The 17551-nt window shown below is 53.7% G+C and overlaps 1 protein-coding gene across 13 annotated transcripts in view; it reads left to right on the top strand.

Moving 5' to 3' along the window:
• The window catches only part of RRP12 (ribosomal RNA processing 12 homolog), a 47887-nt gene extending 33050 nt beyond the window's left edge, over positions 1–14837 (top strand). For 7 of the 13 annotated variants that reach the window (XM_015147859.3, XM_077947012.1, XM_077947018.1 and 4 more), the window contains 10 exons: positions 850–1007; positions 3315–3406; positions 3538–3702; positions 3823–3998; positions 4211–4336; positions 6158–6207; positions 10608–10680; positions 12209–12276; positions 12599–12681; positions 14346–14837. In XM_015147859.3, the coding sequence (XP_015003345.2) occupies positions 850–1007; positions 3315–3406; positions 3538–3702; positions 3823–3998; positions 4211–4336; positions 6158–6207; positions 10608–10680; positions 12209–12276; positions 12599–12681; positions 14346–14448 (1094 nt within the window). In that variant the 3' untranslated portion in view covers positions 14449–14837. Of the gene's footprint in view, positions 1–849; positions 1008–3314; positions 3407–3537; positions 3703–3822; positions 3999–4210; positions 4337–6157; positions 6940–7410; positions 7510–10607; positions 10681–12208; positions 12277–12598; positions 12682–14345 lie in introns of all 13 variants that reach the window. The other 6 variants (XM_077947010.1, XM_077947013.1, XM_077947009.1 and 3 more) reach the window with 3 other exon arrangements.
• The last annotated feature ends 2714 nt before the right edge of the window (positions 14838–17551 follow it).

Below are 17551 nucleotides of genomic sequence, written 5' to 3'. Positions count from 1 at the left end.
CCCGAAAGGTCAGGATAAGGTGGCTCCTGGAACTGGGAAAACGTGCCTGGAGGAAGGAAGAAAAGCCGCACCCAGCCCAGCTTGCCTCCCTGTCTCCCTTCCTGCGAGTCTCTTTCTCCCGCCCTTGCTGCTACGCCAAGGCACCTTCCTCAGGCCTGTCCCCGTGTGTGACTGTGCAGTCCAGCGGCCCTGCATCCCACTGTCAGAGTGGTTAGGAGGCGGTTAGGGCCGATGCCTGAATTTCAGTACTAGTCCTGCCTCTTGGCAACCACATGAGACCTAGAACAGCTTGATTAGCCTTGTAGTACCCCAGTTTCCTATCTCTAAACTGGAAGCAAGAAATAGCACCCACAGGCCGGGCGCGGTGGCTCAAGCCTGTAATCCCAGCACTTTGGGAGGCCGAGACGGGCGGATCACGAGGTCAGGAGATCGAGACCATCCTGGCTAATATGGTGAAACCTCGTCTCTACTAAAAATACAAAAAACTAGCCGGGCGAGGTGGTGGGCGCCTGTAGTCCCAGCTACTCGGGAGGCTGAGGCAGGAGAATGGCGTAAACCCGGGAGGCGGAGCTTGCAGTGAGCTGAGATCCGGCCACTGCACTCCAGCCTGGGCGACAAAGCGAGACTCCGTCTCAAAAAAAAAAAAAAAGAAAAAAGAAATAGCACCCACCTCAGGGTGATAAAAGGACCCAAGGCCACTCCATGGAGCATGATTGGAACCATCCTGGACATATGGAAAGGCTCTCAATGTCAGCTTCTACTGACACTTGAGTGGCTGTTTTCCAATGGGGAGGGTTTGGGTCTGGGTGGGGTCCTAGGTCTTAGACAGTGACCCCCTCACTGCCATAGGTCTGATGGGGACCAGCACAGTGGAGCAGCTGCTGGAGAACGTATGCCTGCTTCTGGCCTCCCGCACCCGTGATGTGGTCAAGTCCGCACTGGGCTTCATCAAGGTGGCGGTGACTGTCATGGATATGGCACACCTGGCCAAGCATGTGCAGCTGGTGGTGAGTGTCCCTGTTCCCCTTAGCAGGTAGCAGGGTGGCCTCTGAGCTGCTGGCATGGACCCAGCAAGCCTCAAGGCCAGCAAGTTTCAAACTTTCTTTTTGTAGCCAGAAGGTCATTAAGGAGCCCTAAAAGGGACCCATAGGGGAATGCCCATCAGGTGGAGGTGAGCAGGGGGCACACTGCCCAGGTGGCTTTCTTCACCCCAGAGCCCTACATAGAAGGAAACAGGGGCTCTTCAGGGCAGAGACCCACGGGCAGGGCCGCTCCTCATTTTACAGATGGGGAAACTGAGGTCAGAGATTTTCCAGATTGTGGGACTCAGATGCTGGGCTCTCCCTTCACAGGACCCCCTCATCTTGCCTTTTTTTTTTTTTTTCCCCATCTTGCATTTTGACCTTGCTGGTTAGAGGCTGTTCCTTTGGGTCCCCTGCTGGGCTGCAGAAGGATCTGAAGAGCCCCTTGGTATAGGGTCCCTGGCTCTCTCCTGCCCAAGAGAATCCTCGCCCAGGCTGGGACAGGCTTCCAGACAAGCTGTTCTCTGTACCCGCTGCCTCAGTTTCCCATGTGCCACTGGCTTGAGTCACATCAGACCTCTAGGTCTCTCTTGCATATTTTCTTTGGGTCTGGCCTTGGGTTCAGGATAGGAAGGGACAGATGAGAATCAGCATGCCCTCCCGCTGCCCTCAAAGCCTGCAGCCTAACTAGGGACCAAGGTGAGGAGAACAGCTAGAGCAGTGATCCATCATGGAGTTATTCAAATTTATAGAAGTCCTGGCTGGCTGCGGTGGCTCACGCCTGTCATCCCACCACTTTGGGAGGCTGAGGCGGGCAGATCACTTGAGTTCCGGAGTTTGAGACCAGCCTGGCCAACATGGTGAAACCCGTCTCTACTAAAAATACAAAAATTAGCTGGGCGTGTTGGCAGGTGCCTGTAATCCCAGCTGTTCGGGAGGCTGAGGCAGGAGAATCACTTGAACCCAGGAGGTGGAGGTTGCAGTGAGCCGAGATTGCACCATTGCACTTCAGCCTGGGTGACGGAGCAAGACTCTGTCTCAAAAAAAAAGGATTTATAGAAGCCCTTCAAAGAGTGGATGGGGAGGCCAGGAGCAGTGGCTCACACCTGTAACCCTAGCACTTTGGGACGCCAAGATGGGTGGATCACTTGAAGTCAGTAATTTGAGACCAGCCTGGCCAACATGGCGAAGCCCCATCTCTACTAAAAAATACAAAAATTAGCCAGGAATGATGGTGCGCACCTGTAGTCCCAGCTATTCATGTGGCTGAGGTGTGAAAATTGCTTGAACCTGGGAGGTGGAGGTTGCAGTGAGCCAAGACCATGTCATTGCACTCCAGCCAGGGTGACAGAGCAAGACTGTGTCTCAAAAAAAAAAAAAAAAAAAAAGCCGGGCACAGTGGCTCACGCCTGTAATCCCAGTACTTTGGGAGGCTGAGGTGGGCGGATCGCCTGAGGTTGGGAGTTCGAGACCAGCCTGGCCAGCATGGTAAAACCCTATCTATTACTAAAAATACAAAAATTAGCCAGGCGTGGTAGCAGGCACATGTAATCCCAGCTATTCAGGAAGCTGAGGCAGGAGAATTGCTTGAACCCGGGAGGTGGAGGTTACAGTGAGCTGAGATCATGCCATTGCACTCCAGTCTAGGCAACAGAGCAAGACTCTGTCTCAAAAAAAAGAGTAGACACGGAGACCCTATCCCCTAGCCCATTTGGGAGTCACTGGAGATAAGAAGATCTGCCACCTGCACATGTAACCCAAACTGGGCCAGATTAAGGCTTAAGAGGAATCCAACCAGAGCAGAATGCAGTGAGATAGAAGGGACATAGGGGACCAAGAGAAATCTTGGGGTGCTAGGGGCGAAGCAGGAGCCACGGTGTTAGATGAGTCTGGGCTGAACTCCCATCTCTATGGCCATTTAGCAAACACTTTACCCTCTGTGCCGCCGTATCCTCTTCTATAAATAGAGGGTGATAGCCTATATCTCGGGGGTAGTCCAAGGATTCAAGGAGAGGATATATGTCAAGTACCAAGCACTGTTGAGAAGACTAAAGCTCTCATCCTGCGAGGGTGCTCAGGCCTATGTCCTGAAGGAGGGTGCAGAGGAAGGATGGGGCCTGCCTACCCAAGGGAAGCATGACTGGGCCAGGGTGTGGGCCAGGAGCAGGGCCACACTAACCCTCCCCTCAGCTGGGCTTGATCATCCTGCGTGCGTCCCTGGGCTGGACAGCAGTGAAAGGGGGGCAGCGTGGAAGGCTCGCCTCCCTGAAAGCCCGGTGCTCTGTCCGGCAGATGGAAGCCATTGGGAAGCTTTCAGATGACATGCGGCGGCACTTCCGCATGAAGCTTCGGAACCTCTTCACCAAGTTCATCCGCAAGTTTGGGTCTGTGTACTGAGCGGGGGTGGGGATAGGGCAGGCAAGGAGCCGAGGATTTCCAGTCCTACCAGGGACACTACTTCTGGGTTGTGCTGTCCGGCCAGTGCCTCTCATCAGCCCTTCCTTGCTACCCCCAGATTTGAGCTGGTGAAAAGGCTGTTGCCCGAGGAGTACCACAAAGTCCTGGTCAACATCCGGAAAGCTGAGGCCCGGGCCAAGAGGCACCGAGCCCTGAGCCAGGCTGCCACAGAGGAGGAGGAAGAAGAGGAGGAGGAGGAGCCCGCCCAGGGCAAAGGTGACAGGTGAGACCATGTTAGGGCCATGGGACCTCGTGTCTCCCAACCCAAGGGCCTGCCCAGGCAATGCCCGCCAACCCCCGCCTCTCCCAGGGGCGCTCTGACTGGGGACTTCTCTGTCTTTAGCATTGAGGAGATTTTGGCTGACTCAGGGGACGAGGAGGACAATGAGGAGGAGGAAAGAAGCCGGGGCAAGGAGCAGCGGAAGCTGGCGCGACAGAGGAGCCAGGCATGGCTGAAGGAGGGTGGTGGGGACGAGCCCCTCAACTTCCTGGATCCCAAGGTGGCCCAGCGAGTCCTGGGTAAGCACAGGGCTGGCCCGTGCACTCAGAAAACAGACTTGCCATGGTGCCAGGTTCTCAGGTGGTGGGTAGGGCGTGGCATCCATGGCAGACCCATGGACAGGGCTGGGAGGTGCCTGTTTGGGGTCCCTGAGATGGGCTTGTTGGTCATGATGAGGGTGAGTAGCATGGGACTGGCCTTCCACCTCCTCATGCCAAACTCTCCATCCCAGCCACACAGCCAGGGCCAGGCCGGGGCAGGAAGAAGGACCATGGCTTCAAGGTGAGCGCTGATGGCCGGCTGATCATAAGGGAGGAGGCAGACGGCAACAAGACGGAGGAAGAGGAAGGCACCAAAGGTGGGGCCCAACGCGCTTGTCCATTCATTTATTCACTGTGTTTATTTATTCCTTTGGTGACCTCTTGCTGAGGAAGCGTGGGTAAAAACAGACCTAAGAAACTCTTCTCTCGGCAGCTTCCTCAAACTTTTTGAGTTTCTCAAACTTTTTTTGAGAAACATTAAGAAATCTTTTTATGTTGTAACCGAGCCATTTATACAATATGTATTTAACTCAAAGGAAACTATCAGAAATGGTACTTCCCCTTACTGTGTGTGATGCGCTGTTACTTTCTTCTGTTTTTCTCCTCCTCCTCTCCCGTCCTCCTTTCTCCTTGTCTTCCTTCCTCTTTTTTTTTTTTTTTTTTAAATGCAAACTTGGCTAAGGCCCTGAAGATGATTTAGAGGCAGAAAGAGCCAGAGGCTGAAACCCTCCCAACTTCCCAATCCCAATGCTCATGTTGCCAGGGAGTCCCTCGGGTGTGGCATCTCGGAGCCCTCTTTAGTCTTTCGTGGCACCTCTCCACATGTCCACCCATTAGCTAAGAAACACCTAGGTCTTCAGGAACACACCTGTCTTCCCTTTGTTTGGTTCCCACTGCTGCGAGCTTGGGCCCTTGTCTCACTGCACCTCCTATCTGGAGCCTTACTGCTCCACATACACCCAGCTCACCAGTCACGTGACTGCAGCCACTCAGTCAGCCTCTCCTTAGCTCCATTTCCTTGCTTCAGAGTGGATATCATACAATCCTAATACCCACTTTTGCAGGTTGGAATGAATATGAATCGGTGTAACAGGTACAGCGTATGTACTTGGTTTATATGTACCTGTTATATTTCCGTGTCTAGCATCTTCTCTGCTCCTCTCTCGCCCCTGTATACTTTCCAATCTCCTGTCCCCCTTGGTGCCCAGGCATTCCTGAGGCTGTCAGGACCCCTCCCCTCTCTCTCTGCCTTTCCAAATCCCCTGCTCTTCAGCATTCAGCTCAAAGCCCCTTTTGTAGCCTTTCCTGGACTCTTCAGCCCTTGGTCATTTGCTTTCTTTGGCGATAGAGTCTCGCTCTATCACGCAGGCTGGAGTGCAGTGGCTCGATCTCGACTCACTGCAGTCTCCATGTCCTGAGTTCATGCGATTCTCCTGCCTTAGTCTCTCAAGTGTCGGGGACTGCAGGCATATGCCACCATGCCCAGCTAATTTTTGTATTTTTAGGGTTTTGTCATGTTGCAAATCGGTCTCGAACTCCTGACCTCAGGTGATCCTCCCACCTCGGCCTCCCAGAGTACGGGGATTACAGGTGTGAGCCACTGCACATGGCCGGTCACGTGTTTTCTATTGTCTTTTGGTTGTTGATTGACTTTGTCTGAGTTTCTCTTCCCTCCAACTGGTCAGTTTCATACTTTGTATCCCCACACGGAGCCCAGCACATACTGCATGGGACAGAGGTTTCAAACAGGAGGATGAAGCCTTCCTGGCACGGTGGGGGCGTGTATGGGGCTGCGGGAGTGCCTGACTTCCCCGGAAACCTGGGGCTTTCTTCAAATCTCAAACAATGAAGGGTGGGTGAGTGGGGAGAAAAGTTTCAAACAAAGCCATATTTACCTCGAAAGTAGGATCACCACTTCTTTGAGGGGCCATTATACCTAGGGCCTAGGATGGAAAGGGGAAAGGGGCAGTGCTCAGGGATCTCACCTCTTTTAGCAGAAGGATGATATGGGTCTGAGGAAGGCAATTTCCTGGGGCTGGAGTTGGTGCCCCGTCAGCCTGGTGAGCCAGGAGGTGCAGAAGGAAAGGGTAGGTTTGAGGAGCTCCCGCAGCGCTCATGGACCTCTTTTTTGGCTCCAGGTGAAGATGAAGGGATGGCTGACCTAATGGAAGATGTGATCGTCAGGAGTGTGAGTAGTTCCTGCGGACGGCGGGCTAGGGCTTCAGACCTAAGCCTGGGCCCCACAGCTTCTCACCCCCACCACACATAGATATTGGACCTGCCCTGTTTCTGGAATGCTCAGTGCATCCTCGCAGGTGTGCATAGCAGGCGGTCCAGAAGGCTGTGGGTGCCATGCAGGACAGGGTGATGGTTGTCTAGTTAAAGGAGAAAGAAGGCAGAGACCCTTGTCTCTCTAGCAAGGGCATGTGCTATGCAGAGGCAAGGGCAGCAGCTTCCCTGCGTGCTCCTGCATGGGGTGGGGGCTTCCACTATAGGGGAGCATGGTCGTGCGCCCAGCACTGTGCTGAGGACCCCACATAGCCTCACGAAGATAGGGACTCCATCGTCCCTGTGACCAGAGGAGTGTACAGAGGTAAGTAGCCTGCCCAGGGTCACAGGGCTCAGTCTGTGCAAACCAGGAATTTGAACCCTGGTTTTCCAGTCTCCTAAGCCCAGGAATTCAACCTCTTTGCCACCATTACCCCTGTTGACCTGGCAGTGCTGCCTCCCAGGATGGAAACAGCCTCTCAGCTGCCCCACCTGAACCAGCAAGGGTGAAGTGGGCCCAACCGTCACCCAATACCTGTCAGTCTCAAGCTCAGTGGAACATTTCCATCCTGGAGCAGTTTCTTCCCTCTCTGTCCTCCCAGACTGTGCCCCAGCCCATCCAGCCTTCCTGGGCACCACCCGCAGGTGACAGGTGCCTGCATCAGGGTGTAGTGGTATCGGTGGGGAAGCGGCAGGCTCTGGGGTCCCATCTTGGCTTTAGCCTAACCTTTTAAAGCCCCAATTCCTGATCTGTGAAGTGGGGTTATAAATAGACTACCTGGTGGAGTCATTGGGACAGTTTGGTAAGATTGGGTGTGTAAGGTGCATTAGTATAGTGCCTGACATGTTACAGACTTCCCCCACATCCCCCTTTTCATTGGCATCATATTTGTGAATGTCTGCCCATATGCCTTGCCAAGTGTCCATCGGCCCAGCATGGCCCGAGGAGGAGCTTTGTTATTAGAGCATTGTGACAGCGCAGAATTCTGTTTGAAGAGCTGAGTACATATCCAGAGTCCTGGGTCAGAGAGCAGCCTCTGATGCGTGAAGCCCCTCTGGGATGCCCTTGAGGAAAAGCAGTGGGGCTTCTGCTGAAAACCCTCCTGCCCCTCTTTGCCCCCAGGTGACTGCTCCTGTGGGACAGCTTCACCTACTGGGAGTCCTTCCTCTGCTTGGCCCCTCCGAGAGGCCACCCTCGGGCCAGTCTAGTCTCCCTTTCCAGGTGATGGCAGTCGTCTGCCAAACGTGTGTCTCTGGGCCCAGACTGCCTGGCTCAAGTCTTGGTTTCTGTGTACAGTGCTTGCCACTTAGTGATGCCAAGTAAGCCGTCATGACTGATTATTCACTTTTCCTGGAGATCTTTTTCCAGTCAAAGCCTCCTGGGTTTCTTGAGCGAATCTTCACATGTGGCTTTTCCTGGCCGGGGAGAACCGACCACGGCCTTCTAAGGATGGCCCCCACTGCCCTGGGCAGAGCGGGACTGGGCAGACGCCTTGTCTCCAGGCACCGAGAGGGCCCTAGGGCAGCTGCACTCCATGGCTGGCTCCTGCCACTGAGACCCGTAGAGGGTTTTTTGCATGGCAGTTGCTGAGTTCTAACTCTTTTTTTTTGCCTTGAGATGAAGTCTCGCTCTTTCGCCCAGGCTGGAGTGTAGTGGTGCAATCTTGGCTCACTGCAACCTCCCCCTCCCAGGTTCAAGTGATTCTCCCGCCTCAGCCTCCTGAGTAGCTGAGATTACAGGCGCATGCCACCACGCCTGGCTCATTTTTGTATTTTTAGTGGAGATGGGGTTTTATCATGTTGGTCAGGCTGGTCTCGAACTCCTGATCTTGTGATCCACCCGCCTCAGCCTCCCAAAGTGCTGGGATTACAGGATTGAGCCACCGCACCTGGCCAAGTTCTAACTCTTCTGCCAACCACTGTGGGAGCATGAAGTGCTGGGGTTCAAGTAGCTGCCTCCATTTAAGGCCAGCGGGCTGGGCTGTTTTTTTTTTTTTTTTTTTTTTTTCCTGTTGAGACAGAGTCTCGCTTTGTCGCCCAGACTGGAGTGCAGTGGCCGGATCTCAGCTCACTGCAAGCTCCGCCTTCCGGGTTCACACCATTCTCCTGCCTCAGCCTCCCGAGTAGCTGGGACTACAGGCGCCCGCCGCCTCGCCCGGCTAGGTTTTTGTATTTTTAGTAGAGACGGGGTTTCACCATGTTAGCCAGGATGGTCTCGATCTCCTGACCTTGTGATCCACCCGTCTCGGCCTCCCAAAGTGCTGGGATTACAGGCTTGAGCCACCGCGCCCGGCCCGGGCTGGGCTGTTGACCAGGTACCAGCTGACCCAAGAGCCAGCTCAGCCATCATCCCCCATGGTGCAGCCAAAGTCAGCTTCCTCCTACTTCCTGTTTCTCCACTAGGAACCCATTCAGCTGGGCTTCGGCCAGTGGATCTGGTGTTCCCCATCCTCCAGGCATACTGTGTGTGTGCTGCAGCCTGTTCACTCTGCCCAGGCTGATCCCTTTACCTGGCACACCTTTCCCCTGGTTGGCCTCTGAGCCTGCCTCTGGATCCTCTGGGTAGCTGGAGCCCTGGGAATCTGCAGTTTCTTTTTTTTTTTTTTTGAGACGGAGTCTCACGCTGTTGCCCAGGCTGGAGTGCAGTGGCGCGATCTCGGCTCACTGCAAGCTCCGCCTCCCGGGTTCCCGCCATTCTCCTGCCTCAGCCTCCTGAGTAGCTGGGACTACAGGCGCCCGCCACCGCGCCCGGCTAATTTTTTGTATTTTTAGTAGAGACGGGGTTTCACTGTGGTCTCGATCTCCTGACCTTGTGATCCACCCGTCTCGGCCTCCCAGGCCTCCCAAAGTGCTGGGATTACAGGCTTGAGCCACCGCGCCCGGCCCGGGCTGGGCTGTTGACCAGGTACCAGCTGACCCAAGAGCCAGCTCAGCCATCATCCCCCATGGTGCAGCCAAAGTCAGCTTCCTCCTACTTCCTGTTTCTCCACTAGGAACCCATTCAGCTGGGCTTCGGCCAGTGGATCTGGTGTTCCCCATCCTCCAGGCATACTGTGTGTGTGCTGCAGCCTGTTCACTCTGCCCAGGCTGATCCCTTTACCTGGCACACCTTTCCCCTGGTTGGCCTCTGAGCCTGCCTCTGGATCCTCTGGGTAGCTGGAGCCCTGGGAATCTGCAGTTTCTTTTTTTTTTTTTTTGAGACGGAGTCTCACGCTGTTGCCCAGGCTGGAGTGCAGTGGCGCGATCTCGGCTCACTGCAAGCTCCGCCTCCCGGGTTCCCGCCATTCTCCTGCCTCAGCCTCCTGAGTAGCTGGGACTACAGGCGCCCGCCACCGCGCCCGGCTAATTTTTTGTATTTTTAGTAGAGACGGGGTTTCACTGTGGTCTCGATCTCCTGACCTTGTGATCCACCCGCCTCGGCCTCCCAAAGTGCTGGGATTACAGGCTTGAGCCACCGCGCCCGGCCAGAATCTGCAGTTTCAAGACGTTTCTGGGGCACAGTGGCACAGACCACAGTGCAGGGACCAGCCCTGCCAGCTGGGGCTGCCTCTGTTTACCTTCCCTCCCTGCACAGCATGCCTCTGCCTGGCCTGATTGTTGATTACTGGGCTCACATCTGGTGAGCTGGGGCTGCTGTCGGGCTCTCCCTCCTTCCCTTGGACTGCCTAACATAGCGCCAGGCGCACAGTAGGTGCTCTGTCACTTCCTGTTGAATATAATTGACAAGTTGACGTGTCTCACTGTCCATGCTCATACCTGCTGGGATGGTAGCATTGTTGAGGATCAGTGATGACTGGCTTGAGCAAGGGTCTCCCACCTGCCTGAGAGCCCCTGGAGCACAGGACCTAGATCCTGTGCCCTGTGTCCCTAGGGCCTGGCACTTAGTAGGGGATCAATAAGTGAGTGATTAATAGGGAGAGTGGGGTGGGGTTTGTGTGAAGCAAAGAACTGGTAAAGCTGTTCTCTCTGAAGAGGCCAGGGACCTCATTTTCCCCATTAGGAAAGTTAGGTAAGCTGATGTCAGAAGCCCTCTGGGCAATTGCAGGCCTTGGTGGGGCCCAGAGTGGAAAGGCAGAGCAGGAGCAGCCGCCACCAGCCTGGCAGTCCGGACGTGGCCAGAGCTTCTCTCCTGCACTGCTTGGCTTTAGACAGTTCTTTGCCCTCTCTGGGCCTTAGTTTCCCCATCTGTAAGTGAGAGGTGGGGTTCTTAGCAGAGGGCCTCTCCTGCTCAATGCAGGGTACTCTGCTGTTACTGTTGGCATTCCCAAGGGTGGGCACATCCCCTGGTTCACTCACTCCCAATCTATTCCCTCTCTATAGAAAAAGCACCAGAAGCTCAAGCACCAGAAAGAGGCTGAGGAGGATGAGCTGGAGATACCCCCTCAGTACCAAGGTGAGGCCTCCACTCCTCTGTCCTGGGACACATGGATGCCTGTCACCTGCATTAGGGAAGGGAGTCACAGGAAGGGGTGGCAGGGCCATGAGGGTGCACAGCCTGGTGTACTCACTTGGCACCAACAGAGGTTGGCTGATACGACACTCAAGACTGGCCTGGAGTCTAAGGGGCCCTGGGGGTGTGGGAGAGCCTGTGGGTTAGGAGATCTGTGCATGGAACCACCAGCCTTCTGAGGAGCTCTGAGCCGCAGCTCCTCTCCACCTGCCCAGGCCTCCCAAGAGGCTTGAGCCTGCCCCTTCTGCGAGCTACTTGCCTCTCTTGGTCACCCTAAGAGCACCAGCCCTGAGTCAGGCTGGATTTAGAGAAGCCACTTGGCCGGTGCTGGGGCTGGGAACTGGGAAGGTTGGTATTGGGTCTGGCCAGAGGATTCCCCTCTATTTCTGTCTCTGGGCCCACCAGCTGTTGCCCTCCTAGAGCAGCTGCTAGAAGTGCCAAGATGGCTTCACCTCTGCTTCCTTCCTCCCAGGGCAGCTGTGCAGGACCCCTGCCCCCAAGCCCTTGCAGCAGAGCCCTTGCTTTGCATCTGGAGGTCCAGGGGCTCCTGTGGGAAGCCTCTGATTCCAGTAGCTGGTGTGTCCTCAGAGCCCTACAGCATCATAACGCAGCTGCACAACCTCATGGCTCTTCCGCCTGTGGCGCCCACGAGCCAGGGCCAGCTCACCTACTGTGCCCTGGGATGGAGTGGTGCTGAGGCAGGAGTACCTGCCAGTCGATGAGGCAGAGACATGGGGTCAGGGCTGCTTGTCCAACCTCTGCTTAGCTGTGTGACCTTGGCCTGGTTACACTGTCTGTCTCTGAGCTTCTAGTTTCTCATCTGCAAAAACATGGGGGATGGGGGAGTTCGTGTTGGTCATCTCAGAGTCCCCCTGAGCTGACACTGTAGGATTCCATCCACAACTCGTTGAGTGTTGAAGTCCAGGCTGGAGAATACAGCTGACCTTGGGCAAGAATCCTGATCTCTGTAAGCCACAGTGTTCACATCTGTACAATGGGTTAAATAGCTGTCCTTCTATCTCAGTGTTTGTGTGAAATCCAAATGAGATAAGAGGGTAAAGCCTAAAATGTCTTCTCTTACAGCTGAGGTTAAGAGGCTTGCCTGAGATTGGAGCTGTAAGTGGCAGAGCTGGGAGTTCAACCTGGCTGACTGGCTGAATTCTGTCTGAGTTTGGAGAATATAGGTTATTTTTTGTTAGTGTGTTAGTGGAGAATATATGTGTTCCCAGAGGTCTCTGGTAAGCTGTAAGGATTCTGGGTCAGTCTGAGGAGCCCAGTGATCTAACTGTCAAATCACCAGACAGTCCCTCCTCGAGGAAGGTCTTTGTCCTGGTTTGATAGAGGACAGAGCCAAGTTCCTGGTCTTCACTCAACTGCTCCCTGGCAGCTTGCTCAGAGAGGGTGCCCATTGCCTTCTAGGAGGAGGCTACCCTGGCTTTGCCTGACTCATGGTCCTGTGTTCTCCCTATAGCTGGAGGCTCTGGCATTCATCGCCCTGTGGCCAAGAAGGCTATGCCTGGGGCCGAATACAAGGCCAAGGTAAGCGCTGCATGTAGGGCATGGGGTCTCCTGGCACTGGACAGGTGCCAGGGAGGGGCAAGGAGGAGTTGTGCCCATCACTGTCTTGAGAGGCACCTTCCTGGAACTCAGCTGAGGCCAGGAAAGAAGAAGGGGTATACCAAGGCCTTGTGGCATCTGAAATGGGGGACCTTGTTGAATGGCCTTCCAAGGATACAGGAGCTCTTTGGCACCACCTAAGGCAGAGGATGAAGGGAGGTTATGGGGCCTGTCAAGTCTGGGGCAGGGACAGAAGGGGAACCCCACACTCCTAGCTGACTCTGTTTCTCTCCTGGGTAAGCAGAAAGCAAAAGGTGATGTGAAGAAGAAAGGCCGACCAGATCCCTATGCCTACATCCCCCTCAACAGAAGCAAGCTCAACCGCAGGTATGGTGCTGTGCCAGGCTGGCAGCTGGAGGATGGGAGGGGACGAGGGAGCAGAGTGCTCTAAAGAAGGGAAGGCCTTATTAAACTCTCAACTCAATTTGAGTCTCTTCTAGCTTTTTTTTTTTTTTTTTTTTTTTTTTTTTTTTTTTTGAGGCAGAGTCTCGCTCTGTCGCCCAGGCTGGAGTGCTGTGGCCGGATCTCAGCTCACTGCAAGCTCCGCCTCCCGGGTTCCCGCCATTCTCCTGCCTCAGCCTCCCGAGTAGCTGGGACTACAGGCGCCCGCCACCTCGCCCGGCTAGTTTTTTGTATTTTTTAGTAGAGACGGGGTTTCACCGTGTTAGCCAGGATGGTCTCGATCTCCCGACCTCGTGATCCGCCCGTCTCGGCCTCCCAAAGTGCTGGGATTACAGGCTTGAGCCACCGCGCCCGGCCTAGCTTTTTTTTTTTTAACATGCACCTACATCGTGTAACTGGTACCTACCTATATTACTGACTTGAACTGCTTCTTTTTTTTTTTTTTTTTTTTTTTTGAGACAGAGTCTTGCTTTCTCGCCAGGCTGGAGTGCAATGGTGCAATCTTGGCTCACTGTAACCTCTGCCTCCCGGGTTCAAGCTAGTCTCCTGCCTCAGCCTCCCGAGTAGCTGGGACCACAGGCGCGTGCCACCATGCCCAGCTAATTTTTGTATTTTTAGTAGAGACAGGGTTTCACCATGTTGACTGGGATGGTCTTGATCTCTTGACCTTGTGATCCTCACGCCTCGGCCTCCCAAAGTGCTGGGATTACAGGCATGAGCCACTGCGCCCGGCCCTGAACTGCTTCTTTAAACATGATATTATGTCATACAGATGTTTTCTGGTATATACATACTCTACATAGTCATCATTTTTTTTTTTTTTTTTTTTTTTTTTTTTTGAGACGGAGTCTCACGCTGTTGCCCAGGCTGGAGTGCAGTGGCGCGATCTCGGCTCACTGCAAGCTCCGCCTCCCGGGTTCCCGCCATTCTCCTGCCTCAGCCTCCTGAGTAGCTGGGACTACAGGCGCCCGCCACCGCGCCCGGCTAATTTTTTGTATTTTTAGTAGAGACGGGGTTTCACTGTGGTCTCGATCTCCTGACCTTGTGATCCGCCCGCCTCGGCCTCCCAAAGTGCTGGGATTACAGGCTTGAGCCACCGCGCCCGGCCCATAGTCATCATTTTTAATAGCTTTGTATAATTTGCTTTTCTAATCCCTTTATTGGTGGGAAATTAGAGTTGTTTCCGACTTTGGCCCTTAAATTGGGTTATGTGTAGGACTGCTTTGGAAACTAATGTTACTAGGGAAATGGTATTCTAAAGTTCTAACTTCTACGGATTGTGAGTTACCTTTCAATAGAGGGATGGGTGGGCAGAGGGAGCTTTGACCTTCTCTGGACGTGCATTAGAGGAAGAATGGCAGTGAGGCCTGTTTCCAGGGGGATAATTGTGCCAAAGTGGAATGTCCCGGTCAGGACATGAGCTGTGTGGAAGCTGGAACCACGCGTGGTCTGCCCAGTTCATGTGCTAGCCACCACCTGGAGGCCCACTTCTCATCCCTGCTGGCGCTGGGGGTGAGCCATCATTTGGCATCAGGAGGGGGCCTCCTATTCTCAGCCAGTTGTGACCCTTCTGTTCCTTGGCCCTGCAGGAAGAAGATGAAGCTGCAGGGACAGTTCAAAGGCCTGGTGAAGGCTGCCCGGCGAGGTTCCCAGGTGGGACACAAAAACCGCAGAAAGGATCGTCGGCCCTGAGGCCCAGGGCTGCCCCGTGATCCAGCCTGAGGCCCTTTCAGCCCCCAGGCTACCTTGCCACCAGCTCCAGGTACTCAAGAGTCTGGCAGAGCCTGGACTCAGGATGACTTGGAACTAGGGCTTGGCTCTCAGAAGTCCTGGATTTTGGAAACTCCAAATGGAATCACCCTTCAGAGACATCCCTGGTGCCTGGAGATGGGAATGTGGCCTCAGTGCCTCTGAGTAGGTGCCATGGGGCACCTTTGCTTTCTGCCCGGAGTGGCCACGAGCACCAGAGCAGATGATCTCTATTTCCGCCAGCTGCTTGTACCCATGTGGCATCCTGGCTGTGGTCTGGGTGTATGAGATTTATTGTGACCAGATGTAGAATAAATGTGTCTCATCCTGCATTTTTTTTTCTAGAAACTGTTTCATAATCTGCCCCCTCCAGGGGTAAGAACAGTGTCCAGTTGTTGGCAGCAGTGGCCTGACCTCTTCCTGTCTAACTCCTTACATCCAGTCCAGGGCATATCATAATGCTTTGCCCATAGGACAGGCTTTGGAACTTGCCAGGAAGCACCCACCTGTGTCAGGAGGGGCAGCGAATGCCCCAGGGCTGGTGTTGGGAGCTGCAGTTCAGCACCAGGGACTACCCCTGCTGCCCTGGTCACAAGTCTCTCCAGCATCTTTGTTCACTGATTCAACAAAGTGTTTGCTGAGCCCCTCCAAGTGGGCTCAGCATAGCCTGGTTCATTCACCTCCCTGTTTTCCCACATTCTTTTTTTCCCAGACAAGGGGATCTGTTTGTGCGATGTGATTCACTGGTCCAGCTTTGTTGGTCTGGAGCAGAGAAGGGCATGGCACAGAGGTCCTGAGGTCACTGTCCTGTCAGTCCAGGTCCCCTCGTGTGGCTACGATCCCACAGGCAGCCAGGAGCAAAGAACCGCAGCACTGTTCCCACACCCCAATATGAGGAGTGTGCTTCGCACCTGATATATTCTTCCCATCTCAGATCCCCCGAGTATGAGGCGAGCACATACATATATTCCCCGTTTCCATTTTAGTTTAAGGCACTTGGCTCTGATAATGGTCCCAGGAGGCCCTGTGCACCTCCTGGCAGCCTGTCCCACCATACTCTTCCACTCATTCTCTAAGGAGACCCAAGTCTTGACTGAGTCCAGCGCTACCCAAATTAGGGCATTTCCTCCTGATGATTTGGGGCTAGGAAAAGCTAAGAGGAACCACACTTGGCCCAGAGGTGGCACTGTTTACATGCCTTGTTCACAGAAATCTAGAATTAAAGAGCAAGCAAGAAAGGTGGTCAGGAGTGGCTACCAGAGATTTGCAGAGGGGATCTAACCATACTCCCCATTGTTACACTTCTGGACACAAGTTGGGTTGAAGTAAGCCAAGCCCAGTCCTTTCCTGTTTCCTTTCTCAGGAAATGTGACCATGTGCACTGGGAAGCTTCGTGTAAAGTAGATAGGGGTATGAGCCAATTGCCCAGCATTGGTGTGTTTTTTTGTCTGTTTGTTTGTTTGTTTTGATGGAGTCTTGCCCTGTCACCCAGGCTGGAATGCAATGGCCGATCTCAGCTTACTGCAACTTCTGCCTCCCAGGTTCAAACAATTCTTCTGCCTCAGCTGCCTGAGTAGCTGAGACAGGTGCTCACCACCACGCCCCACTAATTTTTGTATTTCTAGTAGAGACAGGGTTTTACCATGTTGGTCAGGCTGGTCTCGAACTCCTGACCTTGTGATCTGCCCTCCTTGGCCTCCCAAAGTGCTGAGATTACAGGCATGAGCCACTGTGCCCGGCTTACTGTTTTGTTTTGTTTTGTTTTTTAAATAAAGGCCAGGCACAGTGGCTCACACCTGCAATCCCAGCACTTTGGGAGGCCGAGGCGGGTGGATCACCTGACCAACAAGGAGAAACACTCTCTCCACTAAAAATACAAAATTAGCCGGGTGTGGTGGTGGGTGCCTGTAATCCCAGCTACTCGGGAGACTGAGGCAGGAGAATCGCTTGAACCCAGGAGGCAGGGGTTGCAGTGAGCTGAGATCGCACCATTGCACTCCAACCTGGGCAATAAGAGTGAAACTCCGTCTCGAAAAAAAGAAAAGAAAGCGTGAAGCCAACCTTCTTGTTATATATAGCACATTTTCCAAGGAACTTTGTTTTCTTTTAAAGATGGGAAAGGCAGGTGACCTAGAAAGGTTGGCTTTAGTGATGTGCTGAATGCCATATTCTTTTGGAAGTAGACTTCAAATGCACGTGATCTTGATGCAAAGGCAAGAATTAATTTTCATCCCAGAAACTTCAGGTGCTTAAAACATGTATTTTGAAAGTCAGTGTTCTTTAGGCTGGGTGTGATCACTCACACCTGTAATCCCAGCACTTTGGGAGGCCGAGGCAGGTGGATCACCTGAGGTCAGGAGTTCAAGACCAGCCTGGCTAACATGGTGAAACCCCATCTCTATTAAAAATACAAAATTAACCAGGTGTGGTGGCGCACACCTCTAGTCCCAGCTACTTGGGACGCTGAGGCAAGAGAATTGCTTGAACCCAGGAGGCGGAGGTTGCAGTGAGCTGAGATCGCACCATTGCACTCCAGCCGGGGTGACAAGAGCGAAACTGTCTCAAAAAAAACAAAGTCAGTGTTGTTTCAACAGTGGAGGTGAAAGAATCTTAGGAGTGTTTATCAACAAAAGATGCATCCAATTTTACGGTGAATAGGAAAGTTGAGAGCTCTCACTCTCCAGATTTTCAATTTGTGCTTTTGGGAATGTCAGTCTGAGGCTTGCTTTTCTGGGGTCCATCCTCCACTCATTCTCAGAAATGGAAAACAGATCCTACCCTGCCTGACTACGAAAACCGCAACCCCGCAGTTGGCCAAGGGAGTGGTCAAGCTTTGGGGATTTGCAAAGGCCATCTAGTCATGTCCACATCGTGACACTTCCGGCCATGGGTGAGTCAGGTTAAACTGATCTTGCCCCTTCACTATTTCCCTTCCCATGATTGTGGCAGAAGGCTTGGTGGGGACTGTCCTGGCAGTTCATTCCCGCTAGTGGCCGTTTTTAGGGCTAGTGTTACAGCCTGATCAGTCCCAAGAAGGGTGTTTTTT

The sequence above is a fragment of the Macaca mulatta genome, chromosome 9 (assembly GCF_049350105.2).
Source record: "Macaca mulatta isolate MMU2019108-1 chromosome 9, T2T-MMU8v2.0, whole genome shotgun sequence".
Classification (NCBI taxonomy): Eukaryota; Metazoa; Chordata; class Mammalia; order Primates; family Cercopithecidae; genus Macaca; species Macaca mulatta.
This window is presented reverse-complemented; position numbering and strand designations above follow the sequence as displayed.